Genomic DNA, 21319 nt, shown 5'->3' with positions numbered 1-21319 from the left:
GATCTTGAAAATTTTGCCCTAGTTAAGACTAAAACAAAAAAAAATAGTTTAGTTATGTTAGTTGGTATTACTAAGAATATTCACACATGAAAATGAGAACAAAACTGATAATGACCAAGTATCTCAACAAGAAATGTTATTTTTTTCCTACATATTTACAGCTATCCAATTATCAAATTACCAAAATCCTACAGAAAGCTTTGTTTCAGGGGCGTTTCCTAATAGAGATCACTACAACCAATATGTATTCAAGATAACATCCTTCTATTGGAATGTTACTGTGTATCACAGAATCAGAAACCAGAAGTTAAACTTGTCATGGATTGTAAGATTAATTCTTGGTTGTGCTACTTACTCTTACATAACTTAGACCAAAAAAATTTTGGAGCTATATTTCTGTATCTTTGAAATGGGCATTAAGTCCTATTAAGGTACTGTGAAATTTTACTCTTGATAAAATATTTTGAGGTTTGCTGATAAATGGTGATATACAAGCAACAAATATTTGATACATACCTTGTTTTAATTCCAAACCTTCAGGCTGTTTGTTCTCCCTCAGGGATGAGGTAGAGTCTACACTGTTGTCTTGTCTGAGGGAATTAAAACAAAAAACACCTCAGCTTTAAATACTGATATCAGAAAACATTGCAAACAGACTTTATAGTCTGATTAAATTAATTTACATCTATCCAAATTGGAGGCAGGCGGAGCGGGGGGAGACAGGGAGAATACTGAACCATTTTACCCTAAGTCATTATCTGGTAGTTAGACACTTAAGAAGGTCTCTTGACTCCTGTGGTAAAATTTATTGCACCAAAGATACTTAAACATACCACACAAAAGTAGCAGAAGAGAAATACTAAATGGCTAACTGCTTAGGTTGCAGAATTTTTTGCCAAACCATGTTAAGTATTGAGAGCGCAGGGTTAGGTTTTCTCTTAACAATGTAACAGAGCACACACATGATGGGGAAGGGGCACTGCTCCCAGAAAACCATACAGTAATCATTGGAGTTCAAGGGTTGAATTTAATGAACACTTTGGCAACAGGATTATTTTTATATCCATTTACACATATTTCTTATTTCAATTATTTTTTAACCAAAGATTTTTGTGACATGTCCTACATTAATACAAAATCAAAGTAACCATAGACAGTTTGCAGGAGTTAGAACAGATCATGCAAAAAAGAAAACACACTGCTAAATAACAAATTGGAGCATTAATGTACTCTAATTCAATATGTTCTTTATAACAGGGCTATAAACTATTTTGGAAAGACTGTTTCACCCTTTATAGAGGTTGTCATACTACCTTAGTATTGATTTTTCACCACCACTTTGATGAAGTACCCTCAAAGGTGTAAAGAGCAACTGTAGGTATTCAAGTAAGAAAAGTGGTAACTTCTCCCAAAAGAGCTATTTTTAAAGAATCTTTCATGCACCACCTCAGACACAACTGCCACACCAAAGTCTCTCAAACAACTTGAACTCTTTTCTTTAACAAGTTCCTCATATGCTTTAGTGACAGCAAGCAGATTTATATATATTATTTTGCATCAGGCTCTCCAGCTCTCTCTTTACACAGACACAGACACACACATGGTTCTAAATTTCTTAGTTTAATATTAATCATGAAATCTAATAAATATCATTTGCATATTTAAAATTTTACTTTCTTATTTTTTCCTAACAGCCACTATTACAAGTTTTTACCTTTGCCCAGGAGAAAAATGAAATCATGACTATCTCTAAAGGATATCAATAACAGTCCTCAAAAAGCCAGCAGGCAACAAACCAATCCAACAAAAGTTCTAAAATGGAAAACACTTGTGTGTTACTGTGGTAATATTTAGGTTTTTGGTATCCTGAATGTCACAATATTCACTCAAATTATAAACATCTACAGGCAAAGGTAATCTATTTGTAGCTTCCCTTATGGCTTTAACAAGAGAAAATGGTTCTTTTTACACAGAGTTGTACATACACCTATCTCTCCTCCAAACATACACAAATCTAAATATATATAGGAAATACTGTAATAAAATAAATGATATGATAAAACCTGCCTGTCTGTGGCTGTCCCTTGAAGCTAGTCCATATCAAATGCTTCAAATAAAAATGAAGCTCACCGTAAAGACCACCTGCTGTCAAAAACAATTTATTTTAGTCCCAGAGGTGATCTTTTTATAACACATTTTATTTTATCATAATAGGTTGGGTTTGATTGGACTGTTAATGAAACTCACCATTCTTTCAAAAAGTAAGAACACTACCCCATCTTGTGGCTGAGATATGAAAAAGTCACTTTTCTTTAAGATTATCTGAAGTGAACAAGAAATACTAAAAATAAAATTACTTAAAATCATTATCTTTACAGTAACTACTTAAATAAGATGTAGATTTTACAACTACATATAATAAGTTAAATTTAAAAATTTGGTCAGTCTTGGTTTTAACTAAGGTCTTTGTGAAATCCTCATATACTTTTAAATTTTAACAATTTATCTGCTACATGTAACAAGAAACAACTTTAAAATAACAAAGCAAATTTATAAAACTTTAGGAAAATTACATCATACAATTTCTACATTATTATTTCAGCTGTTGTAACATAGAAATGGTTATTGTAGATGAGGCAGTAAATATCTGCTGAGAACAGAAAATTTACTTGCCTTCATATGCTATTTACAAGTTCCTTTGATCACATCAACAACATAAGTAGTAAATGAACTTATCCTTGTTGTATAGATTAAAAAAACTATTTCAAAGGGGTTAAGGGACTTGCCTATAATAACACAACCAGAAAGTGTCTGAGGCAGAATTAGAATCTATGTCTCGGCTCCAAGCCAAGGGCTACATTCACATTACAGAAATAAATGCTGATTCCAAAGGTTGTTTAAGATGTGATGGAATGAGGCAAAGAAAAGTTTTTCTGATATGTCAACAGGACTTTGCCATTAGTAAAGTCCCTCACAATTAAAGAGTAACATACATTAATCCCCAACCTTGTCCCACCGGATGACCATCACCACTCCTGTCTCCTTCCAAGTAAATTCTAGTCATTCCTAGAGACAGCCTCTGTCCTGGCACACACAGGCAATATGTTCTTCCTCAACCCCTCACCTCTAAACTTTTTATGAAAGAGTAACCCCAGCAGTAGAGGGCTCCATGCTATTTCAATAAGCATTGAAAGGAATGTAAATCATGAATTTACTCCTTATCTTGTCCCTATACTGCTAAATTCTCCAAATCTTCCCTATCTTACAAAGCTGGTATGAAATGAGAATCTAAAACCCAAGTGTGACAATGTCATTCCTCTGCTCAAAAAACTTCAGTAATTCTTTGTAGTCTCTAAGATTAAAAAAAATATATATTTTGGCACTTAAAAGCTCTTTAAACTTTAGCTCCGATTTACCTTTTCACATCAATTTCCTTTATACCTTCTATGTTCCAACCAAACTGGGCTACCTACCATCTCCCAAACATGACATTCCCAATCCTGTCTCTGCCTCTGCCTTTCAGAAAATCACATTCCAAGTTCCTTTATGGTAGTTGCTAACTCTTATGTGATCTGGACTGAGGCTCTGCGGTACATGAATCCTTTTATTCCCCTGGCTGGTTGCAGTATGTTTTCTTTGACCTAGAGGTTCCAGATTTTGTCTATGATGATCCTGGGAGTTTTTATTTTGAGGTTTCTTTCAGGAAGTAGCTGGATCTCTTCTATTTTTACTTTGCTCTTTGGTTCTAAGAGATCTTGGCAGTTTTCTTTAATAATTTCTTGGAATTTGATACCTACTCTTTTTTTTGCTCATGGTTTTCAAGTAGTCCAATGATTTTTAAATTATCTTTCCTTGATCTCTTTTCCATATCAGTTGGTTTTTTTTATATGTGATACATTACATTTTCTTCTACTTTTCTAGTCTTTTGATTTTGTTTTAATATTAGTTGTCTAATGGAGTCATTAACTATTATTTGATTCATTCTAATTTTCAAGTCATCTATTGCTCAGGTAAAGTTTTACTCCTCTTGTACTAAATTATTAATTCTCTTTCCAAGGCTCTCATTTTACCCCCAGTTTCCTTCTGCTAGCACTCTCATTTCTTTTACAAAATCTTTTTTTTTTTGCAGGGGCGAAGGTAGGGCAATTGGGCTTAAGTGACTTGCCCAAGGTCACACTGTTAGTAAGTGTGTCAAGTGTCTGAGGTCGAATTTGAACTCAGGTCCTCCTGACTCCAGGGCTGGTGCTCTACTCACTGTGCCACCTAGCTGTCCCAACAAAATCATTTTTTAAACTAAAACAAAACCAAAAACTTCTTGCTATATTTCTTCAAGGAATTCTATTTGACTTGTGTTTTGCTTTGATGCTTTGCTTATAGATGTTTTGGAGTCAGTCTCTTATTTGGTGTGTATCTGGGGTTTGTTTCCCTGTAACTGAGCTCTTTGTGGAAGCGTTTTTGGTTGTTGCTGTTGAATCATTCTTCTAGATTTATTTTCTGAATTGGGACTATGTTAGGATTATGCTCTTTATTCTTCTGGAATAAATGTCTGCGCTTTATTTGGTGTTGCTTTGTATTCCTAGGGGACCTCTGGCTTTCTCTGGGTTCTGAGTATCATGTTCTTTGAGGATCTCAGGAGTGACATTTGCTGTAATACAGAGCTGCAGGTTCCAGTTCAGTCCCCTGGCTTAAAAGCTCTGCATTGCACCCTCCTAGCTACAACATATCTGCAGTTGTCCACAGACCTCTATTTTCCTATGTTTACTTGGTCTGAAAAAATTCTTCCCTGTCTTTTTTTCCTTAGATTTCCTAAACATGACTCAGTCAGGTGATCTTTCTAGGTCTTTGTTAAGAGTAGTTTTGGGTGGTGAGCTGGGATGTACTGCTCCCTTCTACTCCACCATTTTGCTGGTCTCCAGTTTTTGTCTTTGCACAGGTATTCTTGTATTCCTATCATTCAATCTCATCTGTGCTTCTCAGAAATCCCTAGCTTCCTTCAAAGTTCAGTTCCAGTGTCACCTCCTACACAATACCTATCCTGATTGCTCCCAGCTCTACCTTCTTCATTTTGCATCTAATTTTGCATTTACTTATCCGTGTACACGGTGTTTCCCTCCAACAGAATGTAAATTCCTTGATGGTTTCATTTTCATCTTTAATTCCCTGGTGTTTAACACTGCCTGTCACATGGTTTGCGTTTAAAAAATGCTTACTGAATGAGTGAATATTACACTCTCATTTGAGGGTGAAAAAAGGTATTTTCACATCCTACAAATGCGATTCCCATCTAAGCATTAGGTAAAACTATAATAATTAAATTTGGCTAAATCCGAACATTATATTAAGTGTACTGGTATATAAACTTTTCCTTTCAGGCAGGATGGCTGATAGATAACTTGAGTATTGCAATGTTATATAACACAGTTTCTCTAAATTTGGAAGAATCAATTTGCATCCATTTATTATATTATTAAGGATTTAAAAGTATTTGTTCAGCCTTCAAAGATTTTTATGTGCCTGAGTAATTTAGAAAGTGTAGCATTAATGAAATAACATAATCCAAAATGTGCCTTGAATTTATGAAATATTCTTGCTTCTTATATAAAATATAAATGTTTTCATTTAAGAGTAACAATAACATGCAATGTTTTGTTTTTCAACTGATAAATAAAATAATTTTGTCAGAAACAGAAAAAAATAGCATGGAAGATAGCTGAATACAGCAATTGCTGGGTACTACATTTAAAGAATAAAAATAAAACACAAGAATCAATCATAGGAAATAAAAGGTATTATACCACAAGTTTTATGAACTTGACTAGCTTCTATCTCTACATAACACTAGAAAATTTCAATAGCAGAAAGAGGACTTACCAAAGGGGTGGTACTAACTGCTTTAATCCATTTAAGCCTGATATTCTAATCTATCAACTACAGGAATGACTGAGTGGAATATCATGTCCTTATGAACTCCTGGATCATTTAAAATGATCCCTTCAGCTATGAATTCCCTAACAGAGATGCTGTCTGTGTAAGAAGTTAAAAAGATTTCTCTATTTCTAGTATCCCTTAATATCAAGATCCATAAAAGTGGAAATCTTCTATTGCCACCTAGTGTTGCTTGCTTGCTACTAAGGACAGCTAGGCTGAAACCACTAAGACAACAGCAAAAGAGAGTAAAGTGTCAAGAAATAATATTTTTCAGCCATAAAGCTGGGCAAAATGAATTATCAACGGGTGTTTGAAGCATGTGCTCATAGCACAGAACAGTACAGGGCATACGGTTTCTTAAGTAGATTTATGTATGTATACACACACAAAATACAAACTGGTTTTTAGTTCTCTGTATAGTTATGGTTAAATAACACATGGCCACTGCCAAAAAGTTTCATACATAAAAACCTCTTTACTTCATAGGCCTATTGACACAACACTGTCAAAGTTGATTTAAACAAGATATTTTCCCACTCCTTTCTGTCCAGATCTATTAATTGATTAAGAGCAGTAGCATAGCAAAAAGTAAAATAGATGAGAAAATGACTAAATTCTGGAAGGTCAGTTAGATTACTTGTGGAAGGGCATTTAACAAAGCTAGTTAAGGTTTGTTATCATAACCCCCAATTTTGCATTTCAACCTAGCATTCTACAATTCAAGAATATAAAATAATGGAAAGACAGATATGGCTAAGCAAATAAAGGAGATCATAAAAGATGAAATACATAAACTATGTGTTCTGCATGAATTAAATTAACTAGGTTAAGAAAGCATAATCAACTAGGAAAAACAGGAAAGAGTCTGATATCTACAATATAAAACAATCAACAAAAATATTTAAAACCAAAAGTCATGTCCCAAAAGATAGTCAAAAGACATGAAGAAATAATTCTTAGAATGAGAATTGAAAACTAATGGTAACTATATAAAAGAATGCCCCATATGACTAATAATAAGAGAAATCTAAATCAAAACAACTCTGAGGTTTTTCCCTCACACCCTGCAAATTGGCAAAGATGAAAAAAAAATAATAATAAATGTCAGAAGCTGTGGAAAGACAGACACACAAATGCACTTCTAGAGGGTGCTATGAACTGATCCAACAATTCTGGAAAACAATCCGAATTAAAGCCAGCTAAAACCACTAGCATTTATATACTGACATAAGGCTTTACAAGTACTACCTCACTTGATCCCTGGAGTGACCATATGAGATAGGTGCTTTATATCCCTACTTTATAAGTGAGAAGCTAGTAAAAAAAGGGTTTCAACAAAGGTCTTCCTGATACCAAGGTCAAGGCTCTACCTACTACACTACCTAGTTACCACTAAACAGGCTGCCCCAAAAGTCTCAGAGCAGTTTTAAAGCTTTAATAGCTTAAATTTATGAAACAATTATTTCAATTTTAAACTTTAATAGCTAAAAGGTGAACAAAGATTTTCAGAACATGCTGCCTTATGTGAACAAAGTCACTGTGTTCATATTCTTTGATGCAGATAATTCACTGCTATACAAATATGTCAAAAGTGGAGGGATCAGTGACAAAAAGACAGACCCCCCATATACACCAAAATATTTAAAGCAATACTTTTTGTACAAGCAAAGAACCAAAATTTTGAAAATAACTCAACAAAATGTTACATGAAAAAGATGGAATCTTACTGTGTTACAAGAAACAATGAATATCAGGGCAAAGCCAAGATGACGATGTATAGGCTGGGTCTTAGCTGACCTCTTCCAACATTTCCCTTCAAATAACTTTAAAATAATTCCTCAAATCAAATTTTGGAACAACAGAGCCAATAAGAGGTCAGAGGGAGACATTTATCCAGCCTAAGACAATTTCGGAGTCCACAAGAAAGGTCCAAAGGAGAGGGTGGATGTATGACAGTAGCGAGGCAGGATCACCTTGCAGGAAGCCATGATAACAGCAGAAGCTTCAGGAGCTCTCAGCCCAGAGATGGTAAAGGGACTAAATAACTGGTCAGAAAGAGATCACAGGGGAAACTTTACTGGCACTGAGAACAGCCAGTGCTGACTGGCAACTCTATTGCCCATAAGCAGTTCCAGGACGGAAAGACCTCTTGTGATCTGTCACAAGGGAGCAGAGGCTCTGCTTACAGTTTCAGGACCAAGAGGAGCACTCGTACTTGCAGTTGCAAGCAGAAGCAGAGTCCCTTCCTGGGTAAAGACCAGAAGGCAGACCAGGAGAGCAGTGACAGCACCTCTCCCAGGGTACCACCTAGGAAGCACCAAAAACATGCAAACCTCCAGAACTAGCTCTGAAATCAGCAGCACAAAAAAGTCTGAAACTTGGTACAGTGCTTCCTCACCTTCCAGTACGCACAGCCCAACTTTAACATAACGTTTAAAGTGAAGAAATATGCTAAGAAAATGAGCAAACAAACAAAAAAGGATCTGACCACAAAAAACATAGTTGCAGAGAAGACTAAGATATAAATTCCGAAGAAGACAGCAATGTGAAAATAGCTACAACCAAGGCCTCAAAGAAAAATGTTAATATTCAAGGACAGCCATAACTGGAAGAGTTAAAGAAGAGTTCATCCTATGTTCTCAAAGAGGACAAATATACCATGAGGGTGATGTCTTGACTTGCACATGAACTGGATATAAGAGATGAAAGTGGCAGAGGGAATATTGGGAAATGAAATGAGCATGATGAAAGAAAATTATGAAAAGAGATTTAACAGTTTGATAAAAGAGGTACAAAAATACAGAAAAAAAAACAGAAAGAGGCACAAAAATTCACTGAAGAATTCCTTAAAAAGCAGAATTGGTCAAATGAAAAAGAGGTACAAAAGTTCACTGAAGAAAATAATTCTTTAAAAATTAGAATTGGGCAAGTGGTAAAAGAAATACAAAAGCTCACTTTAGAAAATAATTCCTTAAAAATTAGGACTAGGCAAGTGGAAGCTAATGACTCCACAAGACACCAAGAAACAAAGTCCAAAGAATGAAAGAAAAAATCGAAGAAAATGTGAAATATCTCATCAGAAAAACAAGTGACCTGGAAAAATAGATCAAGGAGAGACCATTTAAGAATTATTGGACTACATGAAAACTGATCAAAGAAAGAACTTCTAGACATCATATTTCAAGAAATTATCAGGGAAAACTGCCCTGACATCTTAAATACAGAGGGTAAAACAGAAACAGAAATTGAAAGAATATACCTCCTGAAAGGGATCCTAAAGTGAAAACTCTCAGGAATATTACAGCCAAATTTCAGAGCTCCCAGGTCAAAGAGAAAATACTGCAAGCAGCCAGAGGCAATTCAAATATTGAGGAGCTACAGTGAGGATCACACAAGATTTAGCAACTTCCACATTAAAGAAGCAGAGAACTTGGAATATGGTATTTTAGAAGGCAAAGGTGCTAGGATTACAACCAAGAATAATCTACCCAGTAAAACTCAGCATAATCCTTTGGGGGGAAATGGACATTTAATAAAATAGAGGACTTCCATGCATTCCTTAACAAGTTATGGCAAATGATTGTGATGGGAGTACTAATGTGCTATGGGAAATGACAAGCAGGACTCTTTCAGAAAAACCTAGGAAGACCTATATGGACTGATACAAAGTTAAGTGAAAAGAACCAAGAGATCATTGTGCATGGTAACAGCAATGTTATAATGATGATAAATTGGAAAAGACTTGGCTACTCTGATCAATAAAATGATACAAGACAATTCCAAAGGATTTGTTATGAAAAAATGCTATCCACCTCCAAAGAGAGAACTGATAAACTGAGTGCAAACTGAAATATAATTTGCTTGTGTTTCACAGAAGGCACACGAGTTTCTGGACTCTAGCTTCTAACACACAGGTAACATAGACTAGGTCAATGTAAGATAGGTGGAGACACTAGCACAGGTTCACTCTTGATCCAGACAGATGGGAAGATAGGAATACAGTCATAATAAGGGGTTAATAAATAAGTTAGCTTACTTTATCCTAGTCTAGGCTTCTGAATGGGTTCCTGGTAATGGAAACACCAACTCCTATAGGATCCCCTAATGAGCCTTCTCACAGGGGTGGGCAAGAAGGGGGGGGAACTATCCCTGCATCTCAATGGGGTCAGTCGAGATAGGCACAGCACTCCAGCTTGTGCACTCCCCTAAATCCCCCTAAGCCTCAACGGGGGCCATTTGAGGCAGGTGCATACATTCCTCTATGCATTACCCAAATCCCAAAGGGTTCCCCACTTACCGACCAGTGCCCACTTGATTTAAAGGGCGACAGACAAAGAAGGCATCTTGCCAACAATAGCCTCACCATTTTACATTACCTCATCCCTATAAGCATGGAAACTGTTTTCAACCATGATCATGAGAACTCATATCTAACACTTGAGAACTAGAAATTGTTATAGCCATGGATCCTTGAAACTACAATTCAAAAAGAAAATCTTCCTTACTTACAGCTAGCTTTCTTCATTTCTTTTGCTTTGTTTTGCAATATGGCTAATATAGAAGTGTTTTGCATGACTTCACATGTATGACTGATACACTGTTTGCCTTCTCAGTGGGTGGGGGAGGGATGAGGAGGGAGAGAATCTAGAACTCAAAATTTTAAAAGAAGAAAATGTTAAAAATAAATTTTAAAAAGAAAAAATTAACAATGAATATGATGGACAAAGTATCAGGAAATGTAAGTAAAGCAAGCAGAACAAGGAAAACAACATAAACAATATCTACAACATAAGTGGAAGATACAACAAGGACAAGAAAACAACTGAAACTGAATGTTGTGAAACTATGATGACAAGGTTGGTCCCAAGGTAAAGAAATAAAAAAGGTACTTCATCCTATTCTTTTGTATTGGCAGGAGATAATGAAGATGGTATACTTCATAAAACACCAGAAAATATAGATAGACAGACAGGCAGACAGGCAGACAGACAGACAGACAGACAACTAGATGTACAGAAAAGGGAAGGACTGGTTTGGGATTTTTATTGGGAGGGGATACCTTTTTTTTATCTCCAGTGCTTGACCCAAAGGTTGTATTTAATAAATACCAGTTGACAGACTGACTAAAAGCTTATTTTAAAAATAAAATAATGAAAAGAAGCAAGGGAATAAAAGCAGCCTACAACATATTACCAATGATAACTTGAGAACAAGAAGTTGAATAAAAGATATCACCAAAGACATCTATGAGACCAGACAAGTAGGTGAGTTAGTAAAAAAAATAAATAAAAGTGAGAGACAACAAAGAGATGAAAAGATCAAATGCTACCCAAGAAATACCAAAATAATAACAGGAAAGCCTCAATCGTATTGCACGACTCTTTCAAAAGAAGTAAAGGACAAGACTAGAACAGGACGATAAGAATCCAGAAACATATTTTATTAAATGCTAATTGTGTGCTAGGCACTGTAGCAGATAAATTAGGGGGTAACGACTCAAAATTCTTTGATTTACAAAAGGATTCGCCATGTGTTTTCTTTAAAATATACTTCCTTAGTGCATTTTAAATGATTTGATTTATAAAAATTCAATTTACACACTATCTCTCTGTAATATATTTATTCAGAGTGAAGTTCACTGTACAATGAATGTCCTAGAGAGGTTTTGTATTATGTTTAGCCAGTATTATTACATAACAAGTGCATATGAGTACCTGACAAATACTACTTCCTAATAATTTTATGATTAAAAAGGAGTTAGGTATTTTAAGAATAATTAATTCTAACATATTTCCCTTCTTTCAGGAACATGAGAGTGGGGTTAAATAATGTTGATTTCTGAGATATTATTACAGGCTCCATTTTTATTCACTCATGCTTTGACACCTTGAATTCCATTACCCTATAGTACTCTCATATTACCCCAACACTTTTTATAGGGAAATACCACATCATTCCAGCTGATATTTTCTTCAACATCATAGGTTAAATGTATATTAATTAAAAATTTGTAAAATGATATTTATTGCAGAAAACAATTCTAATGACTACTACTAAGATTTCCCTAAAGCATTTGTACTTTTATTCTATACATAAAATATCTCAGTCATGATTATTTTACTGCCCTATTCAAGGCTCAAATTTCATTATAAAAACTTTTTTTTTGGCAAAATAAGTATCTAGTGTTAAAATAAGTATCTAGCGTTATAGGTTGAGCTAATACTTGTCCTCATATTTAGTACTGCTATTTTACAGCTATTATTAAACGGCTCTTTTGGTCTGCCTCCATCACAGGGCAGAACTCTTTAATTTTATGACTCTGTACTACTTTTATTACTTAAAATGTCTTCTTTATTAAGTAATTTATCTTGATCAAGGACTCTGACAAATCGTTTTGCAATCTTTAATAATTCTAAAATATGGCAGTTATTATAGATTCTAAAATGTTTAGATTCAGAAGGCCCTTCTACAGTACCTCTTTGCCAATTTCTTAATTCTAGTGCCTTCTCTGTTTATTACTTCTAATTTACCCTACACATAGCTTGTTTGCAAATAATTATTTACACACTGTCTCTCCCATTATATTGTGAACTCCTCAAGAGCATGAATTATCTTTTACCTTTCTTTTAATTCTCAGCACTTAGGTCAGTATCTGGCACACAGTTGGTTGGTTGTTCTTAATTCTTAAACAGGACCAAAACAACATCACTGTTAGAGTCAAGTGTGTGTCCAACTGTGGCTGATCAAACCAATATAAGCTCAGAAGGCTTTCTTTCTTTCTTTCTTTTTCTTTCACAGGCCAGGCACAAGTAATCCATATAAACATTTGGGGTGGAAATGTCTCAATTGTGATTCTTATGCTTCTTTGAGCTACTGCAATTCTGCTTTGCTCATAAAGCACAGCACCTTCTTTGATGTGGGCATGCCATGCTGGGCGGTGCTTTGTCAGCATCTCCGATGACACAAAACCAATTCCAAAGCTCTTCAGAGAGAGTATGAGAGTTTCCTTGTATCATTTCTTCTGACCGCCTTATGAGTGTCTTCCTTGCCTGGCATACAGCAGGCACTTAATAAATGTTTAATGACTAACCAAAAGGCGCAGACTCTGGAAGAAGGATCTTGCCAAAGAATTAGCACAAATGTAGGTAAACAGGCCAGAAACTCCCAGCAGCACCTTAACCAAGAAAACACCAGGGAGAGCAGAAAACCAAAGAAGCTGACTAGAAAGGTCCCAGAGAGCAGAGAAGGGACAAGATCCTAAGCAGGAAAATCCCAGGAGAAATATAATGATAGACCACAACAACACCATGACAAGGGATGGCCAGCCATAGAATTTTAATGGGGACAATGAAGACTGCCAAAACTCTTAAGCCCAGACACATGAAGGTAGAAGGAGCCAGCAGGAGGAGGAGAAGAAATTAAAGTGAAACCCCCTTCAAGAGGGAAGAGCCTATCTATGACATAAATCCAAAATCAGGAACTGAAGCTATAAAGATGACTAAGCAAACTATGGCAAATACTCCAAATAATTATTATGGGTCAAAAGCTGTCCAAGAGAGAAAATCCAGAATAAAGCAACTTGACAACAATGACATGCAGAGGTTTGGGGTAGGGAAGGGAGACAGCTTGGCTAAAAAGATAAGAAAACTTGGAAGGAATAAAAAAAGATAAAGTGAAATAGGCGCTTTGGAAGGAAAAGCTGAAAGGAGATTAAGTAACTTAGAAAAGAAAGCTGGAAACATATGAGCACAAGACTCCCTGAATATTAGGATGAACCAAACAGAACTCAATGACTCAATGAGACAACGAATAATAGTAAAGAAAATAAAAAGATTGGAAAAAAAAAACAAAAGCCAGGTTGTATGGTGGTGGACTTATAATTAGGCTTGAATTCAATCCTGTCATACTTACTAGATGTGTAACTCTTGGAAAAAGCAATTAAGCTCTCTGAGCTTTACATACTACATCCATAAAATTAATTTAATAATGTGAGAAACAAATCAAATGAGTTAATATATATTTCATGCTTCACAAACCTTATAGTGCTATATAAATTTTAGCTATTTTCATTTTAAGGATCATCAGGCTACCTAAAAACAAGGACCAACAACAACCAAAAAAGCCTGGATGCCATTATTCAAGAAATCATAAATAAAAACTGCCCAGATGTATTAGAACATGGCGGGGAACCTGCAGCCTCGAGGGCACATGTGGCCCTGTAGGGTCCTCAAGTGTGGCCCTTTGACTGAATCCAAACTTCACAGAAGTCCCTAAGGGGATTTGTTCTTTGAAGTTTGTATTCAGTCAAAGGGCTTCACTTGAGGACCTACAGGGCCACATGTGGCCTCGAGGCTGCAGGCTCCCCACCCCTGTATTAGAACCAGAGGTCAAAACGAAGAGAAAGAATCTACCAGTCACCTCCTGAAAGAAAATTCCTAGAGATAGCATAAATAAAATCCAGAACTAGGCAAAAGAGAAAAACACTATAAGCAGCCAGAAAGGAGTTCAAGTACAAAAGAACCATAGTTAAGACAACACAATACCTGATAGCTACTACTATAAAATAAAGAAAATCTTAGAACACAATATTCCAAGAAGCAAATGATAAAGGCTTATAACTAAGAATAACAGCCTATAAGACTAAGGATAACGCTTTAGGAAAAAAAAAAGTGGACCAAAGCAAGCTCACATACCAGGGACCTTGTACAGGGCCCAAGACCAGCGCTATCACCATCATCAACTTGGAGCTTGTGAGGGCCATGGTAGTGAACAGAACCAATTCTAGGCTGGAGCTATGCCAAAAGGAAACAGAGAAAAGCCAACACCCACACTGGGCCAACAACAGAGGAGGAAGAAACCACCGATTGCACAGAAGATAGGGCTTGGTCCCAGGCACCAGTTCCAGAACTGCAGCATCAGTAACATCTACACTAAAGAAGGAACAGAATCAAATACGAATTTCTTTCCCCAACCACACATAAAGGAAGAAGCAGAGCATGAACAAAGTCCCAATCTGGAAACTCCAGGCTGAAATCATGAGCAGAGATGAGAAAATATCAAACACAGTAAAGAAATAGGATGGGTCATGAAAAACCTAAGAGGTAAAAACCAAAAGACTAAATTAAATCCACAACAAGCGCAATAAGAGACTCAGAAAAGAATGGCATGGCCAAAGGCTCCAAGAATGGTTCAAAGCAATGAAGCATGATATAAAAAAAAGAAACTAGAAATTGTGAGTAAAAAATAAATGGGAGAATTGTTTAGAATGAAAGGTGTAAAACCTTACCTATATATTCTCTGAAAAACATAGAGTTCAATGGCAACAGGAGACATTAAGAAACATTAGAACAAAGTTAAAAAACTAAAAAAAAATTAAAGCGCATATAAGGTATCTACTATTAAGCATAACTAAGCTGGAAAAGAGGTTAAGATAATTTAAGGACCAGAAGACTACCTGGAAATAAGAAATAACAACCAAAAAAGAATGAATATTTTCAAGAAATTTTTTATTTCAAGTAATCAAAATGAAATGGCCTAAATTTATTAGAAGCAGAGGCCAAAGTGAAAATAGAAAGAATACACTAGTCACTTCCTGAAAGAAACCCGAAGATGAAAATTCCCAGAAATGTCACCATTCAGAACTTCTAGGTAAAAGAAAAATAACATTATAAGAATATGGAAAGAAGTTCAAGTACAAAGGAACAAAGTAAAAAGTTAAGGTAATAGTATCTGGCAGCTACTATTGTAATGGAAAAAAAAAATCTTCTAATACAATATTTCAAATGACAAAAGACAAAGGCTTACACCAAGAAAACTTACCCTACAAAACCTGATCCTACAGGGCAAGAAAACATTCTTTCAAGAATACGGGACTTTCAAGAATTCCTGAAGAAAAGTCCAGAGCTAGATAGAATCTTTGAAATGCAAACACTAGAATCCATTTGAGCAGTTGGAAGGAGCTAAATGATTAAGAGCTTGTACACCAACAGAGAAGATAGATGTTGCTGCAGAATTCTGTCTTCAAACACCACAGAGAAAATTAAATAAGACAAACACAAGACATGGGGCTGGGTTTGTTCTGTTTTGTTTGGTTTGAGGGAGAAAAGAAAAGGGAAGGAAAACAGGAATATAGAAAGGAAGAAATGAGAAATAAGAAAGACAGTCTCATCACTGGAGTGCAGAAGAAAAGTATACAAACAAAGAGGGAAGGAAGCAGCAGAGCAGGCAACTCAAGAACCTCACTCTATTTGAACTGGGCAAAGGAGGATTCAATACACAAACACAAATAGTTTGATGTATAAATCATTAAATTCAACAAAGCAATAGGAAAAGACAGAGAGAGGAGAGGAGGCTTGAGACGGAGGGCAAAAGCCAAAAGGGAAGAGTCACAAGCAAAACAAACTTCAGTTTAGGCCGAGGAATTAAGGAGAGACAGAATGTATAAAAACCAGCAACTGAATGAAGTCTTAGGTAAAGAAAGGAGGAGAAAGAAATTGGGGCAGACCACTTCAATTACAGGCTGTACTAAGTGTACTTAGTGTTGACAGCTAGGCGGCTCACTGGATAAAGAATTGGGCCTGGAGTCAAAAAGACTCAAGTTCAAATCCAGCCTCAGACACATACTAGCAGTGGGACCTCGAGCCAGTCACTTAACCTGTTTGCCTTAATCCACTGAAGAAAGAAATGGGAAACCACTCCAGTATTCTTACCAAGAAAACTCCATGGACAGTACTAGCATACTATGGTCTACAGGGTCACAAAGAGTTGGCCACACGAACAAAGTGTTGACTGTATCTCTTCTCTTTTACCATCTCCTTTTTTGCAAAGTGAAGGAGGGTGGTTCAGGGTCAAAAAGAGAAAAAAAGTAAAATATTATGTGTTTGAAGGAAATGCACAATTAATGATCAAAACTACAAACTTAGATCAATGTCAATGACCGATAAAAAAATCTAGGAGAATGATGAGAAATCATGGTTCTAACCTCTTGGGAGAGAGACGAAAGACTAGAGGTATAATTTTCAGTAAGGTCAATATGGGAATTTTAACCATATATATTTCTTTTGAGGGAGGGACTTTGGGGTGGGGGGAGCTAAGGGGTGGTTACTGGTGGAAGCAGTGATTCTTAAAAAAAGAAAAGAAAAATTGAAACATTTTAAAATACGCAGAAGGAGAAGGAGGAAGTTCAGAAAGATACAAAGAAGACAATATTTATACTACTATTTTCAATTTAAAATAAAATACACATTACAGATTCATGGTTTTAAGCATAATCTTCTGTTCTTTTTGGACATAGAAATTTTATGTTTGAATAGTTTGTCAAGTTGATAAAAAAAAAAAAAAGAAATCAAGGGTGGGAAGATGGAGGTATTCAGAGGATCCCAGATCCACTCCAAATAAGTTTAGAGATGCATCACTCAAGCAAGAGACAGAAAACTACTTCTAGATTCCCTGACCCAATCCAAGAATCTAAAGAGAGAGAATCCCATAAGCTTGCAGATATTCTGGGACAGAAAGCTTCAGGTCAAAGGCAAATTGAGCTTGGAGCCTTTGGGGCAAATATAGAACTCCTTGCCTGAGCCTAGCTGTCCCCAAGGCCAATTAGGCAGAGAATGCCATGCAGCACCTACTCAGAACACGGGAAGTCCCTTTTCTAAACTAGATGCCTAAAAGCAACTTCAAGATGTCCTGAGTAGGCCCATCCCAGTACTCCATCCGGGCCAAAAAGAACTTGAGCCCAGCCCAAGAAACAAGGAGTGTCAAGGTGTTCCAGCCGGTTAAATATGGCACTAGTGGCCTGAACCCAGCTGCCAGACACAGGTCCTGGGCAAAATCAAGACCTAATAAGCCCTGAAAACTGAGATGGTAATTTAGAATAGGAGTAGCAGCCCCTGAGTTCAGTAATTTGAGGAAAAGATGCCCGGCAGAGTTTCCAGCACTGAAAGGTCTTGGAGCCTTGTGACAAGAGGGAGTCCTCAGGCAGAGCCCAACACCAGAAAAATCTCAGAATTCCATGAGGCCTAGTTTGGTCCACTATGCTCAGAACCAGGAAGGCCCTGCCTGCACTATTATATACCATAGCATGACTCAAGAACAGCTTCTTCCCAATCCCCACATCCTAGATAATGAGTGGACGAGATGAGCAACCAAGGAAAACTCTAAAAACCATGAGGAAATACCTTGGTTTGAGAGACGCCCAGGGGCTAAAACCCGAAGAGGATAGCGACCCCACAAGAAGTCCAGGTAAAGCCTCGGAGAAAAAAATGTCCTGGTCACAGGGACTGCAGGAGTACCTGGAAGAAATGAAACAAGAGATACAGAATGGAAAAACTAGGGAGGAAAGAATGTCAAGGAAAACTGACACCTTAGAATAGACTGTAGAAAACTTCACTCAAAAACTGAGTGGCCTGAAAATTAGTATGTGCCAGAAAGAAAATGACTCAATAAAACAAGAAATATTAAAATAAAACAAAAAGACTAGGGGAAAAAAAGGAAAAGCTAAGAAACACTGTATCAAAAACTACCCTGGAAAACAGGTCAAAGAGAGACAATCTAAGAATTATCAGATTGCTTGAAAAAGAGGATTCCAAAAAAAAAATTTTTTTTTAAATCTGGATACCATATTTTAAGAAATTATAAATGAAAATTGCCTGGAACTCTTAGAAACAGAGAGCAAAGTTACTAGATAAAGAATCCACTAGGCAACCCCAGAAAGAAACCTCAAAACAAAAACTCCCAGGAATGTCATAACCAAAATCCAGAGCTTATAAGCAAAACAAAAAATATTACAAGCAGTTAGAAAGAAAAAGTTCAAATACCAAGGAGTACAAGGGGGATCACCTAAGACTCTGAAGCTATTACTCTAAAGGGAGAGCTTAGAATATGATCTTTCAAAAAATGAGAAATAAATATTTACAAACAAAATGTTACAAAGTGTTTATAAAAGGCAGGGAAGGTGAAAAAGCAAGGAAGGAAGAGAGGGAAGGAGGGAGGACTTTTTAAGCACTGTACAATTACTTTAAGTCATTTGGTTCTCAACAACCTTGGGAAATAGGTACTATAATTATTCCCATTTTACAGTTGAGGAAACTGGGGCAAACGGAGGTTAAATGACTTGCCCAGAATCACAAAAGTAGTAAACTGAGGGCAAATTTGAATTCATGACTTCCTAACTCCAGGCCCAATGCTCCATCCACTGTACCATCAACCTGCCAGAACTGAGTATAGTTATCCCTTCTACATCACAACCTTCCCCATCACAGTTTCAATATGTCACAGGTGGAACAAAAACTTAAAAGGGAATTTTGGAGGCGTTTTGCAGAAGCTGCAGACAACATGTGAAGGCCAATAGACAACAGAGACTAAGACCAAATACTTAACCTAAATTTTACAATAAGGTACCATAAAAAAAGAAGATTCCTCTCATTTGTTCCAATTCCTCTATACAACATGACTAATCTGAAAATAATGTTTAATAGGAATGTATATGTAGAGTTTATATCAGATTGCATGCTATCTTGGGGAGAGGGGAGTGGTGGGAGGAAGAGAAAACTTAAAACTTACGGAAGAGCATGTTGAAAACTAAAAATAAGTAAGTTAACTTAAAAAAAAAGAAAAAGAAAAAATTCAAACTTCTCTGGTATGAAGGGAGAGACAAAAAAATTTATGCGGAGTCCAGATTTCCCAGGGTGCTACAACCCTAATCCCCACAATATGGAAGGGATAACTGTAGACATTTACTAGACATAGAAACACGAGCTCTAAGAGAAACATAGAAAGGCGCATATATTTATTTAATTGAAAGAGAATATGGGGGGGGGGGAGAATTCTTTATGTGTTAACAAGGTAATAATAAACAAATGTTTTCTTACAACTCTATATCTTTAATGGTTATAGAAAAAGGTTACAATGACAGAGGGTCTGTGGGTGATTTTATTCTGTTTTAATGGTCTTAGGAGAATATCAAAATAGAAAAGAGAGAAGGCTCTAATAGGGAAGAAAAGTGGAAAAAAGGGAGAGAAATCACTACTGTATATTAGAGGAACATAAGATGAAAAGCATATAATCATAGAAGAAGGGAAAACAGGCATCCCATAAACCATTTTCATCTAAATCAGATAAAGGAAAATTAAACACAATTACTGAGACAGAGACTTCTATGCAGAAATAAATAAAACTCAAAAGAAAAGTGGAAGGGGACAAAGACAAGGAAGAGACAAAAAGATGTCAAAGAGGAAAGTCAGGATAGTTAAAGGAATAGGCATAAGCAAAACAAACTCAAATGCTAGAGGAAAGAATGTAAAGTGAGAATTTAAAGGAATGGAAGAAAGAATAAAAACCTGGGAGCAGGGGCAGGGTGAGGGCAAGAGAAGAACTGCAACCGAGAGGAAACCAATTGTTTCACTTATACGATCACAAATGACAGGTAAACTCACTCTCTTCTACCACCTTATTTGAAAAGGCAGGTAGAACAAAAGAGAGAAAAAAAGTGCAAGATGGAGGGTAATACACAAGTATACGAATATAAAAGGGATGAACTCATAAAAAGGAAGAATGTAGAACGGATAAGAAAGCAGACTTCGGGGCAGCTAGGTGAGTAGAGCACCGGCCCTGGAGTCAAGAGGACCTGAATTCAAATCCAACCTCAGACACTTGACATACTTACTAGCTGTGTTACCTTGGGCAAGTCACTTAACCCCAATTGCCCTGCCAAAACAAAACAAACAAAAAAACAGAAAGGAGAATCCAATAATAGGTTGTTTACAAAAAATACACATGAAACAAAGATTCACTAAGAGTTACGAGGGGTTAACTTAAGCTGAACTTAAAAAAAAGCAGAGGTAGCAATCATTTCAGAGAAGACTACACTAAATATAGATAAAATAAAAAGATTAATTAGCAGGGTAATTAACTATATTATGCTTAAAGGTACCATAGATAATCAATACTTTCTATACAACTAATAGCATGGCTTCTAAATGATTAAAGGAAATTTGGTCAAACTGGAAGAAGTAATATATAGTAAAACTAGAATCCACAATAATGGGGGGACTTAATGTAGCCCCTTCAGAGCTAGACAAATCTAACTAAAAGATAAACAAATAAACAGAACAGAAGTTAAGGTCTTGCACAGAACTTTTAAAAAATTAAGAGATGACAGATCTCAAATAATTAAACAAGATTAGAAAGGAATTTATATACCTCTTAGCTCAATGTGGCACCTTTACAAAAGCTGACCAAGTAATGAGATCTAAAGACTTTACTAAAAAATGTATAAAAGTGGAAATATTAAACATACATGTACAAAAAGAAGGGTTAGAGTATGACAGGAAATGTAAGAAAAAGACCAAAATACCAATGATATCAAGAGGTTAAAAAAAAGCCTTAATAAAGG

The 21319-nt window shown here is 36.1% G+C and overlaps 1 protein-coding gene across 2 annotated transcripts in view; it reads right to left on the bottom strand.

Annotated features, from left to right (window-relative positions):
* The window catches only part of CAAP1 (caspase activity and apoptosis inhibitor 1), a 73306-nt gene that overhangs the window by 32346 nt on the left and 19641 nt on the right, over positions 1-21319 (bottom strand). Inside the window, exons 5-6 of one of the 2 annotated variants that reach the window (XM_036739732.1) lie at positions 18105-18218; positions 517-590 (exon numbers count right to left, since the gene is read on the bottom strand). In XM_036739732.1, coding sequence (XP_036595627.1) covers positions 517-590; positions 18105-18218 — 188 coding nt within the window. The remainder of the gene's footprint in view (positions 1-516; positions 591-18104; positions 18219-21319) is intronic. The other variant, XM_036739733.1, reaches the window with a different exon arrangement.

The sequence above is a fragment of the Trichosurus vulpecula genome, chromosome 9 (genome assembly GCF_011100635.1).
Source record: "Trichosurus vulpecula isolate mTriVul1 chromosome 9, mTriVul1.pri, whole genome shotgun sequence".
NCBI lineage: Eukaryota > Metazoa > Chordata > Mammalia > Diprotodontia > Phalangeridae > Trichosurus > Trichosurus vulpecula.
This window is presented reverse-complemented; position numbering and strand designations above follow the sequence as displayed.